We start from the raw sequence: 14,679 nt of genomic DNA on the forward strand, positions 1-14,679 counted from the left end.
AGAACATATTCAAGAACAATACCTTATACTCCAAACCAAAATTTCAACGATCGTCATCAAAAATTTGATTTTTGTATAGCATTGGAATCTTTTGCGCCATTGTGCGGCGCTCGTCTTGCTCTCGATTTCCTCTTTTATTTCTTTTATTTTTTTATCTTAATTTTATGGTTCCACACACAAGAAAAACATTATAGTTTAGCATCATTAAAGCTTATATTTATATTCGATGTTTGTTTTTCTTCCTTCCTTAATCACGAGCACAATGAAAACACGTCTGCACTCGCCGACGTCTCAAAAAAATGACCACTATTAATTCGAACACGTGTAATGTGATTTGCTATTATGCTTAAAACAAACAATTAATGAATATTAGAATTTTGTTGACATTGATTGTAACCATTTTTGGCAGTGTTCTCGAGAGATTGAGTCCTACATCTCATGCAGTTTAATTTTAAGGATCAAAATGTTCCTTTGAGGCTAATTTCGAAGCTTAATTTTCATTAACAATCAAATATTATCCATGGGGCTTAGATCTGGGCTATTTGATGGTCAATCTAAAACCTCCGTTTGCTTATATTGCAGCCAATTTTTGGTTCGTTTTGCTGTATGCGATGATGCTCCGTCCTGCTGAAAAGTGAATTCACCACAATCTGTCAGTTTTGGTATTGATGGCAGCTAACTTTCTTCCAAAATATTAATGTACTTATCAGCATTAACAATTGCCTTTGAGTCCACGACATCCTATTTTAAGCCCATGGCAAAAGCCTCTTTTTTTGACGAAGCGTAAGCAAAGGTTTTTCTTTGGCCTGCGAGCAAGATAAGTTATTGCATAGGTGTTAACAAAAAATACTTTATAGAAACCATATTCAATGTTGTGTAACTGCAGTAGCGTCCATTCTCGCTTGAAAGTTTTTCAAATTTTATGCGACCACTCAGAAGCCACATTTCTTTATTTATTAATTTATTTATTGATAAAAGGTGCCTGTATAATATGGCAAATTCAGTAGTAATTTAAGTAATTTGTTTTGACATATTTGATTTTTCTTAATGTGTGCCGGAGCAGATTTACCCCAGATGGAACTTCCATACATACATGCGAGACGGCCTAAATATTGTCTTAAAAATTATAAGTTTATTAGAATTTGATAATTTTGATTTTCAATTTATAATAGGGTAAAATAAGCGAATTGTTTTATTTATTTTATCAATTGCATGACCAACATAAAATTAAAAAGTGAGCCATTTATCAAAGTGTATCCCTAAATATCTAATATTATTTGCCCATTCAATGGGAGTATTACATACGTATATGCAAACAACTATTAGGTATATAACCAGATTTTCTTCGTTTGGTGAAAAAGATGGCGCTGGTTTTGTTAGGGTTAATTTTAATTTTTCATTTATGATAATACTTTTCGAGTGTATATAAATAATTTTGCATAGAATTATTAATACTATTGTATAGAAGGCTGTGTAAACGGCTGCATCGTCAGCAAATAAGGAAAGCTTACAATCAGATACTTGGGGTATATCATGCGTATATATGTTGAATAATATTGGCCCTAAGACTGAACCCTGCGAAACTCCAGCCAAAATATGTCGTTGAGTGGAATGGGCACTATTAATATCAATATAAAAAAAATTGGGAATTATTTGAAAGCATCATGTATATACTTTTCAAACCATCATTAACGATTACGTGGCCAAACTTAACAAATTTTGACTATGTATATTTTCGGCAATTAGTTGACATGTCATATTTGGTGTAGGCTGACAGTAATTCAGTTTTTTTAATATGGTTGGACTTTAATTCTAGATTATTTAATGAACACATATAGTTTTAAAAAATATAGTTAATTCCTAAAACTACTAACCTGGCTTGGTTTGGTCCTGGTTCTGCAGATTGTACATCCGTGCAGCTCCTGAATCTCCATCGCCTGAGAGTGGAGAGAAGGAGAGTTTTAAACACTGGCAGTTTTTGGCGGTCTGTAGGCGTTAGAGTGGGCGTGGCAAAAAGTTTTTTTGGAAATTCGATAGAAATTTACATGACCAACACAAAAATGAAAAAATATCAAAACATTTTTTAAAAGTGTGGGCGTGGCAGTTTTGGGTGGTTTGTGGGCGTTACCATCCACAAACTTGCGCTGCGTCTATGTCTCTGGAGTCTGTATGCTTAGTCTCAACTTTCTAGCATTTGTAGTTCCTGAGATCTCGACGTTCATACGGACAGACGGACGGACAGACGTACATGGCCAGATCGACTCGGTTATTGATCCTGATCAACAATATATATACTTTATATGGTTGGAGACGCTTCCTTCTGCCTGTTACATACTCTTCAACGAATCGAGTATACCCTTTTACTCTACGAGTAACGGGCATACACAAGTAAAGATATTTCCCTGAAGTAGATTATAATATATCGAAAATTCCAAGGCCACACATTTTTGGTGTTTTTTTAAATTGAATAAATTATTACTTGAAGAAACTGATATCTAAAATGATTTTACTTTCCCCTGTTAAAAAAATAAATATTTCTTTAATATTTACATATAAACACCAAAAGTGAAGAAAGTGTATTTTCCTAGCCGAGCGGTATAATTTTTCGTAAATTTCATGGCCACACTGCTTATGGGAACGCATAACAACGTGTTTTTTCTAATTAAAATGTTTATGAATATTTGTTCTTAAAATAATAATGAAATTCTCTATTGAAAATATTATGTGTATTATAAGGAACTCTTTTATTCATCTAACTTCTATTTGGATTATCCCTTCGAATACTCAATTCATTAAGAAATAAACATAAATTATGTCTTTTTTCACGAGTAAGACGGATGTGACATCTATTTTAAAGACGTTTTCTGGTGTAAAACGACATCAAGCAAATGCCGTGGCCATCAACAAAGTTCGATTTTCCACACCCAAAGAGAAAGGCCTCGCAGAATCAGTGCGCGTGGCCCTAGAAGATCGAAATTTCCATCTGGTCAAGGAGTTCACATACTTCATCCGGGAAGCAGAACTTAGCGTAAGATATATGTACCTGCAAATGTTTTCATTAATCTTAACGTTTTATTGACATTTAAAGGATGGCGAGGTTGTTTTAATCATGAAAGATGCCAAACGAATTGTTCACAATTTGACTCCTGAGTTTGTTACCGTTGTCGAGGCTTTACTGTCCCTTAACTGGAGGAAAAGAAGTTCAGAGATAATCGAAGCTTATACTGAATTTTGTATAGAATTACTGGTGGCTCACAATAGATACTTACCTATTGGAGTGTCCAAACTTATTGTCCATTGGATTCCAGGAGATTTGGATGAATCCGAGTGGGTCAACGGAGGCCCTTCGGAAAATACGCGAAATGAGTTGAAACCTATCCATAAAGTACTGGATCGCATTTTAACTGCCGTGCCAATGGCATTTGATATTATGATTGATGCGATATCCGCCAAATTCCCCTATTTTAAAAAGCCATGCCATGTGACGGCAGGGTATTTGTATAACGTGCTTTGGTTGTTAGAGTACAAGCCTATATTCGAGGAACTTGTTTTACAACTGGTTTTGCAAAAGTAAGTACTTTACCAACTCTTTTTTTTCTCTAACACTCAGTACTTCTTGTTTTTAAGTGAAATTATACATCAAAATTATTGGAATTTTTCCAATTTCAACTTTCAAAAATGTATTTTCCCAAAATGTAATTGCGAAGAAAACTTGACCGAATCGAATTTCTTTCTGCTATATGTCTGTTACCATACAAAAAAACGTTCAGTACATTAGAATTCACAAACCCGAGAACTTAATTAATAAAAATACTTTGGTATTACTTTAATGTTTAATATTCATTATTGCGTCATAACTATGTACTGCAGGGCAGGTAGTGATGTAGCACATTAAGATGGTGGTGTGTACTATAAAGAAAATGTAAACAAGTGAAAAATTTAGAAAAAATATCGATTGACACCTCATTAGTTAAAATTTTATCTTCGTAAAAAATATTTTCCCAAGACAGGATTTTAGGGTAATTATAATCAAATTTGTTGTCTGTAAGTTTGATAAAAAGTCCTGAAAATGTGCTGAACAACTCGAAATTAGCTTTACCAATTTTTGGAAAACCCCTAAACCACCATAAACGAATGTTGAACATCTGCAAAATTATGCAATGATTTAAATTTTCAACCTCTATAGATTTTTTAAGTCTTGGTTTATAAAACTTTCCGAAATATATAATTTCTATCAAGATATAGAAAGAGATGCTATGCCTATGCGACCAAATTCTGGTCATAGAATTGAGGTATACTTAAGCAAACAGTGGGAAATAAATAATCTTTACGCAAACCCTCTTGACGAGGTATAAAACAAGTGACGATCCCACCTCCAATGTACAAAAGTTCTGATATTAATTTATGTGCCGAAATATGGTTTTAACTTTATACATAAATTCTATAAAATTTACTTGTTCTGCACGTTTCACTAAAAATATGTTGAAGTTACAAGTTTTAAAAAAGCGTGTCCATTGAGTACCTTTTATATATATTATTCCAGAAAATCCTATTCTATTCGCAAAGTTTCCACAGTGCTGCTGTGAATAACTTCGATATATGCATATCTTAACACGGAAAAATATGTAACCAGTAAAGTTTGAATAGAAATGGTAAAGGAAGTCTTGCTTTTTTCAATTATTTTACTGAAAAATATTATTTGATAGAATATGTGCGATTTTTCTTTACCTATTTCAGGCTTTTATTGTTAGATGTTAACGCTCCAAAAGATGAAATTGAATTAGAAATGAATGATCAGGAGGACAAAGTGGAATCGGATACCTTGTTTGAAATAGACGATGTACTCGTCGAAAATTTAACCAAAACTGAAAAATCTGTGAGTCATCCTGTTGGCAAAACCTTGGATGTATGCCTACTCTTGCTTTATGAGTTTTTTGATGGCAAGTGTCGAATTAATGAAAACAGTAGCGACCAACAGCGAAGGACTGCTAATCGATTATTTAAGATGTTACTTTATTTATTCGACGAAGTGTTATTACCCAGCCACAATACACATCATGTACAATTCATCTTATTTTATGTAACAAGTCTGCGGTCTGTGTATTCCGAAGCATTTCTTGACTCGTTATGGTTGAAAGTTCAAAATCCGAATGTATCGGCCGTAATTCGTCATGCTGCAGTGGGGTACATGGCTAGCTTTTTATCCCGCGCCAGATTTTTGTCACTTAGGTAAGAAAATGTAATTGCTCTACAGGATATAAAAACTAAAACATAACTTCTTTAGCACTGTTATTTTCTACCTAAAAGAATTGACAAAGTGGGCTCATACATACATAGATGACTCGGATGCATATAAGCATAACTGCTCTCTGAAGACCAATTTGGTTTTCTATTCTGTTTGCCAAGCTGTGTTCTATTTAATTGCATTTCGCGCAAAAGATTTGACTGCCAGTTCAAAAGGTAAGTTTAAACATATAGTCATGTTAAACAAGTCAACGAATTTCGCTATTATTGGTGCCATATTTCTTTTGCTCAATTATTTTGCTTTTTCGGGGAATATCGAAAGCGTCTTGAGTACATCTTTCACTTTCGCGCAGCCAAACTTGTTGCATGAATAACATAACTTTTAATTTTCCGATTTCACGATATCTGCAGAACGCCTTCTGCGAGATAATACGCCTTTCTCATTATATGGCAGTGGTAGATGTCCTATTAGCTTCTTGGATTTTCTGTCTTAATAAATTGGCACAGCAGACGATTGCCGATGTGCGGTCGAAATTGGGAAAAAGATTTTTGGAAAATCGATAGAAATTTCAAAAACTAACAAGTAAATGAAAAAATATTAAAACATTTTTGAAAAGTGTGGAAGTAGCTGTTTTGGACGGTTTGTGGGAATGGCAACAAACTTGCGCTTTGTCTGTCTCTGGAAACTGTATGCTTAGGCTCAGATCTCTAGCTTTTATAGTCTCCGAGATCTCGACGTTTATACGGGCGGACAGCGGACATGGATGGATCGACTCGGCTATTGATCCTGATTAACAATATATATATATTTCATATGGTCGGAAACCCTTCCTTCTGCCTGTTACATACTTTTAATAATTCCTATTATACCCATTTAATCTACGAGTAACGGGTAAAAAAAGCTTTTGTGGTTTCCATAGAAACCCCTTAAACGGGTTTAAATTGTTTTGTAGTGGCAGGAAACAACGAGTCTATTCTCAACGTCCTCGCAGGAGTTTTGTTATAAACGGATCCCTGGCGCCACATACATATTTTAATATTAAGAAAATTCGTTAAATTAATTGAAAATACATATTTAAATATTAAATGTTACTCATGGTCACAGTTCGCACTGGCTTAAAACCCTTTTGCCTATTATTAAAATTGAAAAATGAAAAAAAAACAAGTTTTTCCAAATAGAGTTCTCATAATCCTTTTTACTGAGTACAATTTTGAACTTATATTCGGAAACTGTGCATCCCAATTAACCAATTCAATATAGTTTTTTTTAGGTAAATAGTGATCTCAACTTTCTAATACTATAAATGTAACTGTAATGATTATTTCTGTTACAGATTTGCTGTTCCTTCAATCCCTTCAACTATCGCGCCTTGCCATGTGTCATTTAAATCCCCTGCGTTATTGTTTAGCCCCAGTGGCTACAGCTTTCGCTGGTGTTACAAGAACTTACCAATTGGCCTATTGTCATACTGTTTTGGAGCGCAACGCTCGCCGTAAGCTTGCTACAGTTTACGGGCATGAAAAATTCATGCCCGATGAGACACTGGAGTCGTTCTTCCCCTTCGATCCTTATGTACTTATGTTGTAAGTATACCCTATACAATTCGCTGGATATAAATAATACGCTTTATGCATTTCAAGATCAAAAAAGTATATTGAGGCCAATTATATGGTTTACCAGAGTAATGACACGGATGAGTGTGTATATGGGTCTATTAAATACGACCATTCTAGAAAACGTGGTGACTCGGAAATGCTAGAAGAAGACGAATTCCTAATAGCGGACAAACGCCAAAAGAATTTCGAACTGTCTAAAAGTCAAGAATTGGACAAACAATTTCACTTCGGATCTTCGCCAGGATTTTACGAATAAGTACTAATGTTTTCTTCGAATTACCAATAAAAAAAGAAATTAGAAATGTAATGCAATTTTAAAAAACCAACCTTATTGATATCTACAAACTGGGATCTAAGGTAACATCCAAGGTTTTACTAATATCCTGTTACTTGAGTGTTACTTATCCTGGTGCTAAAATATATTTTACCATTTTCGTCGCGGTAATGGGATGCGCATTATGATACATGACACTATAAATTAGCTTTTCACGCAATTACAGATGTTTTACCTTCTGTTTTGTTTTATTGTGCAGATATAATGATTAGCTAGTGATAATATTACACCATTTGTTTTTGTTTTGATCTTCTCGCACTTTTGAGCGAAGCTAGCACAGCGTACGAAATAATAGTGGTCAAGTATTTGTAAACAATAATAAGCCGTGCGAATTAATAGTGGTCAGGGCTCGTAATTTGGACAAAGATCATAGTTTGGCAATTTAAGCATACGTACCGATGAATTAGAAAATCCCAGCCTGTCATTCCCGCAGTTGCTTGGCTAGTTTTCAGTTACCTACAATATGACTACGATACTTCAGCTATCCTTTACACCAAAGTTACTTTTCTCCACTATCCATAGTAATCCATATTTCTTTTGTTTTTTGATTTTCGGTATCTTGTACATGGCAGTCATATGACTTTTATAAAACTTCGTTTTAATCCCTTCGATAGTCCGAATACAATTCTTGTGAAAATGTAGGAGTTCAGCTGCTCTATAGACCAGGAAGAATCTTTTGCAAATATGAAAAACCCAAAGGGCTTTATTCGTCCTTTTCTTTCCTATTTTAGAAGGAGAACAACGCCTGACGCAATCATTTGAGCCTAAGCTGTATGCATCTCAAAGTGGTTGGATTATACCAGTTTGCTTACCTCGTGCCCAACCGACCGAGGGGCGCTGCCGTATATCGCACGGCTCGATTTGCGAGAAGATATACGCGATATAGGAAATAGTAAAGGAACGAGAAGATATATGAATATTAGTATGATCTAATAATGTGTATTTACACAAATTAGCATTGATCCGTATACTCTGTAGCATAGCTCGCAAATAACAGTTGACCGTTTCTTGCAGTCACCAAATAATTGTTTTTTGCGCACCACTTGCGCAAAAAATCAGCCAAGAACCGTTCACCAGTGTCTCTTGAACGAATGGTCTGTGCTCAACCAAAAACCAATTTCGTGTTTCCCTTTTGCTCTGCTCATTCGCTGACCGTTTTGCAACGAGCGAAGAGAATAAAAGTCTTTTGCATTTGCATTTGTGTATGCACATATATGCGAATTATCAGTCAACTTGTAAGTCACACGTGCTTGTGGATTCGTTGCGTTTGGAGTGTTTAAATTTTTGTGCCAAAAATGGGTCGCGAACAAAACAAAAAAGTGCATTTTTTTTTCAAATTAAATCCAGCAGACAATAAGTCTAAGTGCAATGTTTGCGGTGTGAAGTTAGCAGGCTCTCACGCAACAAATTTAAAACGGCATTTAATTGCAAAACATGCGGATGTCTTTAATGAATTCGAGATTGACGACGAAATTCAACAAAATATGAAAAAACGAAAAATTTCATATGAAACTAGTGAAGAATCAATCGTCTCTTCGATTATAAAGATTGTGACCACCGATGGAAAGCCTCTTTTATTTCTGGACAGCGAAGGATTTCGACAGATATTAAACCCAATTTATAACGCGCTTTCGATGAACCCCATAACTTCGCGAAATGTTATGGAATATGTGACTGTCAAAGAGCAGACCATTAAAGAAAATATAAGAGCGCTTGTAAAGGGAAAGCTTGTATCTCTGAAAATAGATGTTGCTACAAGAATGGATAAGGCTATTTTGGGAGTGAACTTACAAATGATACAATCTACTATGTCTAAAGCTGAGATCGTCATCAAGACTTTAGGCATGATACAACTTCGTCATTCGCACACTGGAATGTATATTAAGGAAAAAGTTATTGAGATCATAAATGACTACGGAATAACCCTAGATCAAATCTTCAGGTAAAATTTTAATTGCAAAATATGTTTTAAATGACTGTTATTGAAAACTTAAAACTATAATCAAAGCATTACATCGGATAATGGAAAAAACATGACAAAAGCCATTCAAATTTTAAATGATGATTCGGAGTCTTTTCTTGACGATGACACACACGATGACATTAACGGTGAAAATGTGATGGACAAACTTGATACCATACAGCTGGCGAATATTCACCTTGTAAGGTGTGCTGCGCACACACTTCAACTGTGCGTTATCGACATCAACAAGTTAGATGAGATCAGCGAAAAAGTTTCATCATGTCGCAAAATTTGTAAGTTATTGCGTACAGAAACGAATAGGTAAGTGAAAACTTAAAGTTTTTTAATATTATTTAAAATTTTTAAAAATATTCAATCTGAGCAGACGTTGGTTGAACGAGGGTAAAAAAAACGTACCATGTCTCGATGTAGTTACGAGATGGAACTCTACATATTTAATGATATTAAAATTGTTAGATTTAAAAGAGTTCCTTGCTGTACACCGTAGCATTAGTATTGATGCGGACTGGGATTGGATGCAGATATATATTGACGCGTTCAAGGACGCATACGAAGCAACCTTAAAGTTGCAGCTGAAAAAATTAGTATACAGCGAATTTTTCATAATATGGATGGAGCTTAAGCTAAAGTGCGAGAACAGCCAAAATTATATTAAAAAAAAATTACTAGGACAGATCAAAATTCGAGAATGTAAGTTGCTTGAAAATGATGCGATGTTAGCTGCAATCTATATTGATCCACGCGTTAATTGCATCTTAAATGACCAGCAAAAATGCTTAGCAAAGCAAAATCTAAAAAAAATAGCATATCGTTTATTTGAGCTAAAACAAGTAAGGCTACGTGTGTTTGAAGTTAAGGTCCTGTTTTATTGTTGTTAATTGCTATTAAATGTTTTAACAAAGTATATTGTCCATGTCAAAAACTAACAATTGTTTTAAACTAACATTGCGAAAATATGTTACAATTTAGTTTTTATTTAAGGTGCATTCCCCAACACAAAGTGCGCCATCATGCGAGGGTTATATCCAAGACCTTAAGAAGGAGCTGACATCTGACGGTGGTGAATGTGCTGACAAAGAAGAGTCTCTGTTTTCCGCCTATTTGGATGGCGTACAGACAATCTCAGAAACTAAGGAAGAGCCTGTATCTAAAAAACTGGTCCAGATCTATGCTGACATAGAAAATTTCGACCTTATGCATGGACGTTTGCCACTAAATGCGAACATTTTGCAGTACTTTACTGATATTAAGCTGCAGTCGCCACACCTGAATGCGCTCGCACACGTTGCACTGGCTACACCGGCGACGCAGGTGTCTGTTGAGAGGGCCTTTTCAGCGCTTCATTACATTTTAAGCGAGCGACGAAGCTCTTTAAGTGCAGAAAATGTTAATTCGCTACTAATTGTAAAGCTTAATACTGAATAAGTAATAAATCTAATGTTTTCATCTAATAAATATGTTAAAATTTTTGCTAAACTTTGTTTAAAAAGCACTGAAGACAAAAGACCGTTTACAATGAGTCTTTCGTTTTTTCGCTCTTCTGCTGACCCTCATCGAGCGAGCGTTCAGTTGGCTCGCTCTCTCTGAGTTGTTGTTGAGTGAGCATAACAAGAACCACGCGACTGAGAACTGTTGACCGAAAACCAAAACAAAGAGAAACGAAAAGTTCTGTTCAGAGCGAGAGCACACGTGCATCGTCTTTTTCGGTTGTGTTCGAGTGCAGACCGCAAAACGAAAAACGGTTGACAGTTATTTGCGAGCTATGCTCTGTAGGGGTCATGCAACTCAAAGATAGATCTTTAATGATTTAAGATTAGGGGTTAGTAGTTTCTAGTAAATCTGCTTGAAGCAGAGAAGTGTAGCCGACTATCTAAGTCGGGACTATCAACTTCACCACGAAAAAACTTAAAAATAAAGACTGTTTTAGGCATTCTTCTAAGGTTAGCTAGGGAAGGTAAATTAATAAACATTGTTATACTGGAATAAAATGTAATAAAAGGTTGGCATCCTAATTTAGGCGCCGTAAGGTAAACAGCGTTTTTTTTAACAGATCCAATGCGGTCCGAAAGACCGTATTGTCGGACGGACTACATACATAAAAAAAGTTTTGGTTATGTAAGGATAATTAAATTCCTTTGACCACCTTTTTATAATACCAAGCATGACTATAGAAAAAATATGGTCTGAAAATTTAAGTTTTGGGTCCAGAAGAACACCAAGATCATTAACCTGTATTATTCTATCTAAAAAGCAACTTCTTAGAGCGTAAATCGACAAAAGGTCATAATTTACACTTATAGCCATTTAAGTTAAGTAAGTTATCACGGCACCATATTTGAAAGCTATATAGACAAGAAATGTCCTTATACTGCAGGCATAATTTATCATCGTCTGCCTAGTCAATACCCGGATAGTTAGTGATTACCCAGGAAGACTCGGACTGAATACCCGCGAAGACTCGAAGTGAATACCCGAAAGTGAATATCCGGGAACTCTCGAACCGACTATCCGAAAGCCAATACTCGAGAAGCAGTAGTCGAGACTCAATTCCCGAGAATCTTTTTTTTTCCGAGGAGTGAACCCTCTATCGACCCCCAGGATAACAGGACGTAGTCTGGAAGGATCCAGGACCAATGCAAGGAACACGCTTGAAGAAAAACTACAATCCTACAGAAGTCTCAAGATGGACGGCTTTACAGATATGAACAGTGTATCGGGCAAAACAATTCGTTAATGAAAACTCACTCGCCTACTACCAAGCATAACATGAACATAACAAGCATTAAACAATGAATAAGAAACCGATGTATTTCTTTTTATGTGTATATCAGCAAAGACAAAAATAACAGCAGTGACTTTTCCAAACAAGTGGACAATTCAAGTAATCTGAGAATCGGGTAGCAGCTTAAGAGCGCCACCGAAAAACATTCATACAAACATATCATCATAAACACATATGTGTATTACGTTAATGCTCAGTTTACAAATTATTGGTGCACGAACATATGTGTATATATATTCCTATCAGTAGCAACACCCAGCAACACCCACCTAACACCAACGCGTCGAGATCTCATCGCTTCGGATTAAAGTGGGGTAAGTTTGAAGGAACACTGTTCCCGTTTTTTTCTATATTTTTTTATACATGCATATATTCTCGTGCCAATTTTATTTTCATACGATTATAAATATACGAATATTTTTGTTATAATGATAACCAAAGGGTGTCCGGTATAAAATAAAATATTTTATTGTTAGCCTCGTCTAGGCAATATATTTCATTAATAGACATTAAGTTTTCAATGTTCAATACGGTTTAAATAATTTTTGTATTATACATTACACATTGCACTAGCCAACAACTTATTACAACTTACAACTTACAACTTACAACTTACAACTTACAACTTACAACTTACAACTTACAACTTACAACTTACAACTTACAACTTACAACTTACAACTTACAACTTACAACTTATTACAACAACTTATTAAAATTCCGCTATTATTTTTAACTACAACAAAATGAGGAATTAAACATTTCTAAAAGAGGTGCTAAACTGAGAAGGTAAGTAGGTCAAAAACGATGACATAACGATCCCACGACCCAAAATCGACGAGCTTACGCTGGCATCGAGTCGGCCTGAGTCCTTACCCAGGACACGCGCACTAAAACGCCGACGTTACAATGTAACAGGATTGCAATCCAAAGCTCAGCTTTAGCACCATTACATTCTTTGCAAACACTTCCTTTACTTTAATTAGAATACACTCAAAAGACATTTTCCCAAAAATAAATTTGGAAAATTATCCAGAAACAATACATAGTAACGTTTACGAAAGAATTCTAATATAAATATTGTGGAATACTTTTCTCTAAAAATATCCAGAAGCCTTTCTGGTAATGCCTACAGAAATCTTTCAGGTAATGCATCTGGGAGCCTTTCAGGTAATGCTTACAGAAACCTTTCACGAAGTGCGTAGGGATGCGTTGCACGGGAAGTATGAAATAGAGCCGCATTGCATAGAGCCTTACTGTAAAAAACTTTCCTACTTGTGGAACCACTTTCACTCGAAAAGTAAGTATGACGGAACGTGTTTGGGAATAACATCACTCCCGACTGGAAAGAAGGAAAGTGCGTAAGACGATTTTTGAGATGAAATAAATGCTAAATTAAGAAACTAATAACTTTTTTTTTTTTTATATAGTATTATATAGTATATAGTAGTAAGATCTAAGAATTCGTTAAGTACGTTAGTATTGATCGCTTTAAAAACGGCAGAGATTCAGAATTAAAGATAAGAGGATACAATCTATTATAGTCAGAACATAATACTCTGTAGGGATCATGCAACTCATAGTTAGATTTACAATGATTTAAAATTAGAGGTACGTAATTTCTAGTAAATCTGCTCGGAACAGTGAAGTTTAGCCGAGTCGGGACTATCAACTTCACCACGAAAAAACTTAAAAATAAAGACTGTTTTAGGCATTCTTCTAAGGTTAGCTAGGGAAGGTAAATTAATAAACATTGTTATACTGGAATAAAATGTAATAAAAGGTTGGAATCCTAATTTAGGCGCCGTAAGGTAAACAGCGTTTTTTTTAACAGATCCAATGCGGTCCGAAAACCGTATTGTCGGACGGACTACATACATAAAAAAAGGTTTGGTCATGTAAGGATAATTAAATTCCTTTGACCACCTTTTTATAATACCAAGCATGACTATAGAAAAAATATGGTCTGAAAATTTAAGTTTTGGGTCCAGAAGAACACCAAGATCATTAACCTGTATTATTCTATCTAAAAAGCAACTTCTTAGAGCGTAAATCGACAAAAGGTCATAATTTACACTTATAGCCATTTAAGTTAAGTAAGTTATCACGGCACCATATTTGAAAGCTATATAGACAAGAAATGTCCTTATACTGCAGGCATAATTTATCATCGTCTGCCTAGTCAATACCCGGATAGTTAGTGATTACCCAGGAAGACTCGGACTGAATACCCGGGAAGACTCGAAGTGAATACCCGAAAGTGAATATCCGGGAACTCTCGAACCGACTATCCGAAAGCCAATACTCGAGAAGCAGTAGTCGAGACTCAATTCCCGAGAATCTTTTTTTTTCCGAGGAGTGAACCCTCTATCGACCCCCAGGATAACAGGACGTAGTCTGGAAGGATCCAGGACCAATGCAAGGAACACGCTTGAAGAAAAACTACAATCCTACAGAAGTCTCAAGATGGGCGGCTTTACAGATATGAACAGTGTATCGGGCAAAACAATTCGTTAATGAAAACTCACTCGCCTACTACCAAGCATAACATGAACATAACAAGCATTAAACAATGAATAAGAAACCGATGTATTTCTTTTTATGTGTATATCAGCAAAGACAAAAATAACAGCAGTGACTTTTCCAAACAAGTGGACAATTCAAGTAATCTGAGAATCGGGTAGCAGCTTAAGAGCGCCACCGAAAAACATTCATACA

The 14,679-nt window shown here is 35.4% G+C and overlaps 1 protein-coding gene across 4 annotated transcripts; it reads left to right on the top strand.

Moving 5' to 3' along the window:
• The first annotated feature begins 2,632 nt into the window (after window positions 1–2,632).
• Window positions 2,633–10,630, top strand: LOC6532176 (RNA polymerase I-specific transcription initiation factor RRN3). 4 transcript variants are annotated; one of them, XR_006245137.1, is made up of 8 exons: window positions 2,633–3,028; window positions 3,089–3,570; window positions 4,738–5,229; window positions 5,285–5,460; window positions 6,579–6,828; window positions 6,886–9,137; window positions 9,204–9,479; window positions 10,161–10,630. XR_006245137.1 is itself a non-coding variant. In XM_002090127.4 (6 exons), exons 1-6 carry the CDS (start codon window positions 2,813–2,815, stop codon window positions 7,115–7,117), a joined length of 1,848 nt encoding a protein of 615 aa, XP_002090163.1. In that variant the 5' UTR covers window positions 2,633–2,812; the 3' UTR covers window positions 7,118–10,630. The 4 variants fall into 4 exon arrangements, 1 of the variants encoding a protein (XP_002090163.1); XR_006245136.1 differs by having other exon boundaries at window positions 9,204–10,630; XR_006245138.1 differs by lacking the exon at window positions 2,633–3,028 and adding an exon at window positions 4,544–4,652 and having other exon boundaries at window positions 3,432–3,570; window positions 9,204–10,630.
• The last annotated feature ends 4,049 nt before the right edge of the window (window positions 10,631–14,679 follow it).

This window comes from Drosophila yakuba, chromosome 2R, assembly GCF_016746365.2.
Source record: "Drosophila yakuba strain Tai18E2 chromosome 2R, Prin_Dyak_Tai18E2_2.1, whole genome shotgun sequence".
Lineage (NCBI taxonomy): Eukaryota > Metazoa > Arthropoda > Insecta > Diptera > Drosophilidae > Drosophila > Drosophila yakuba.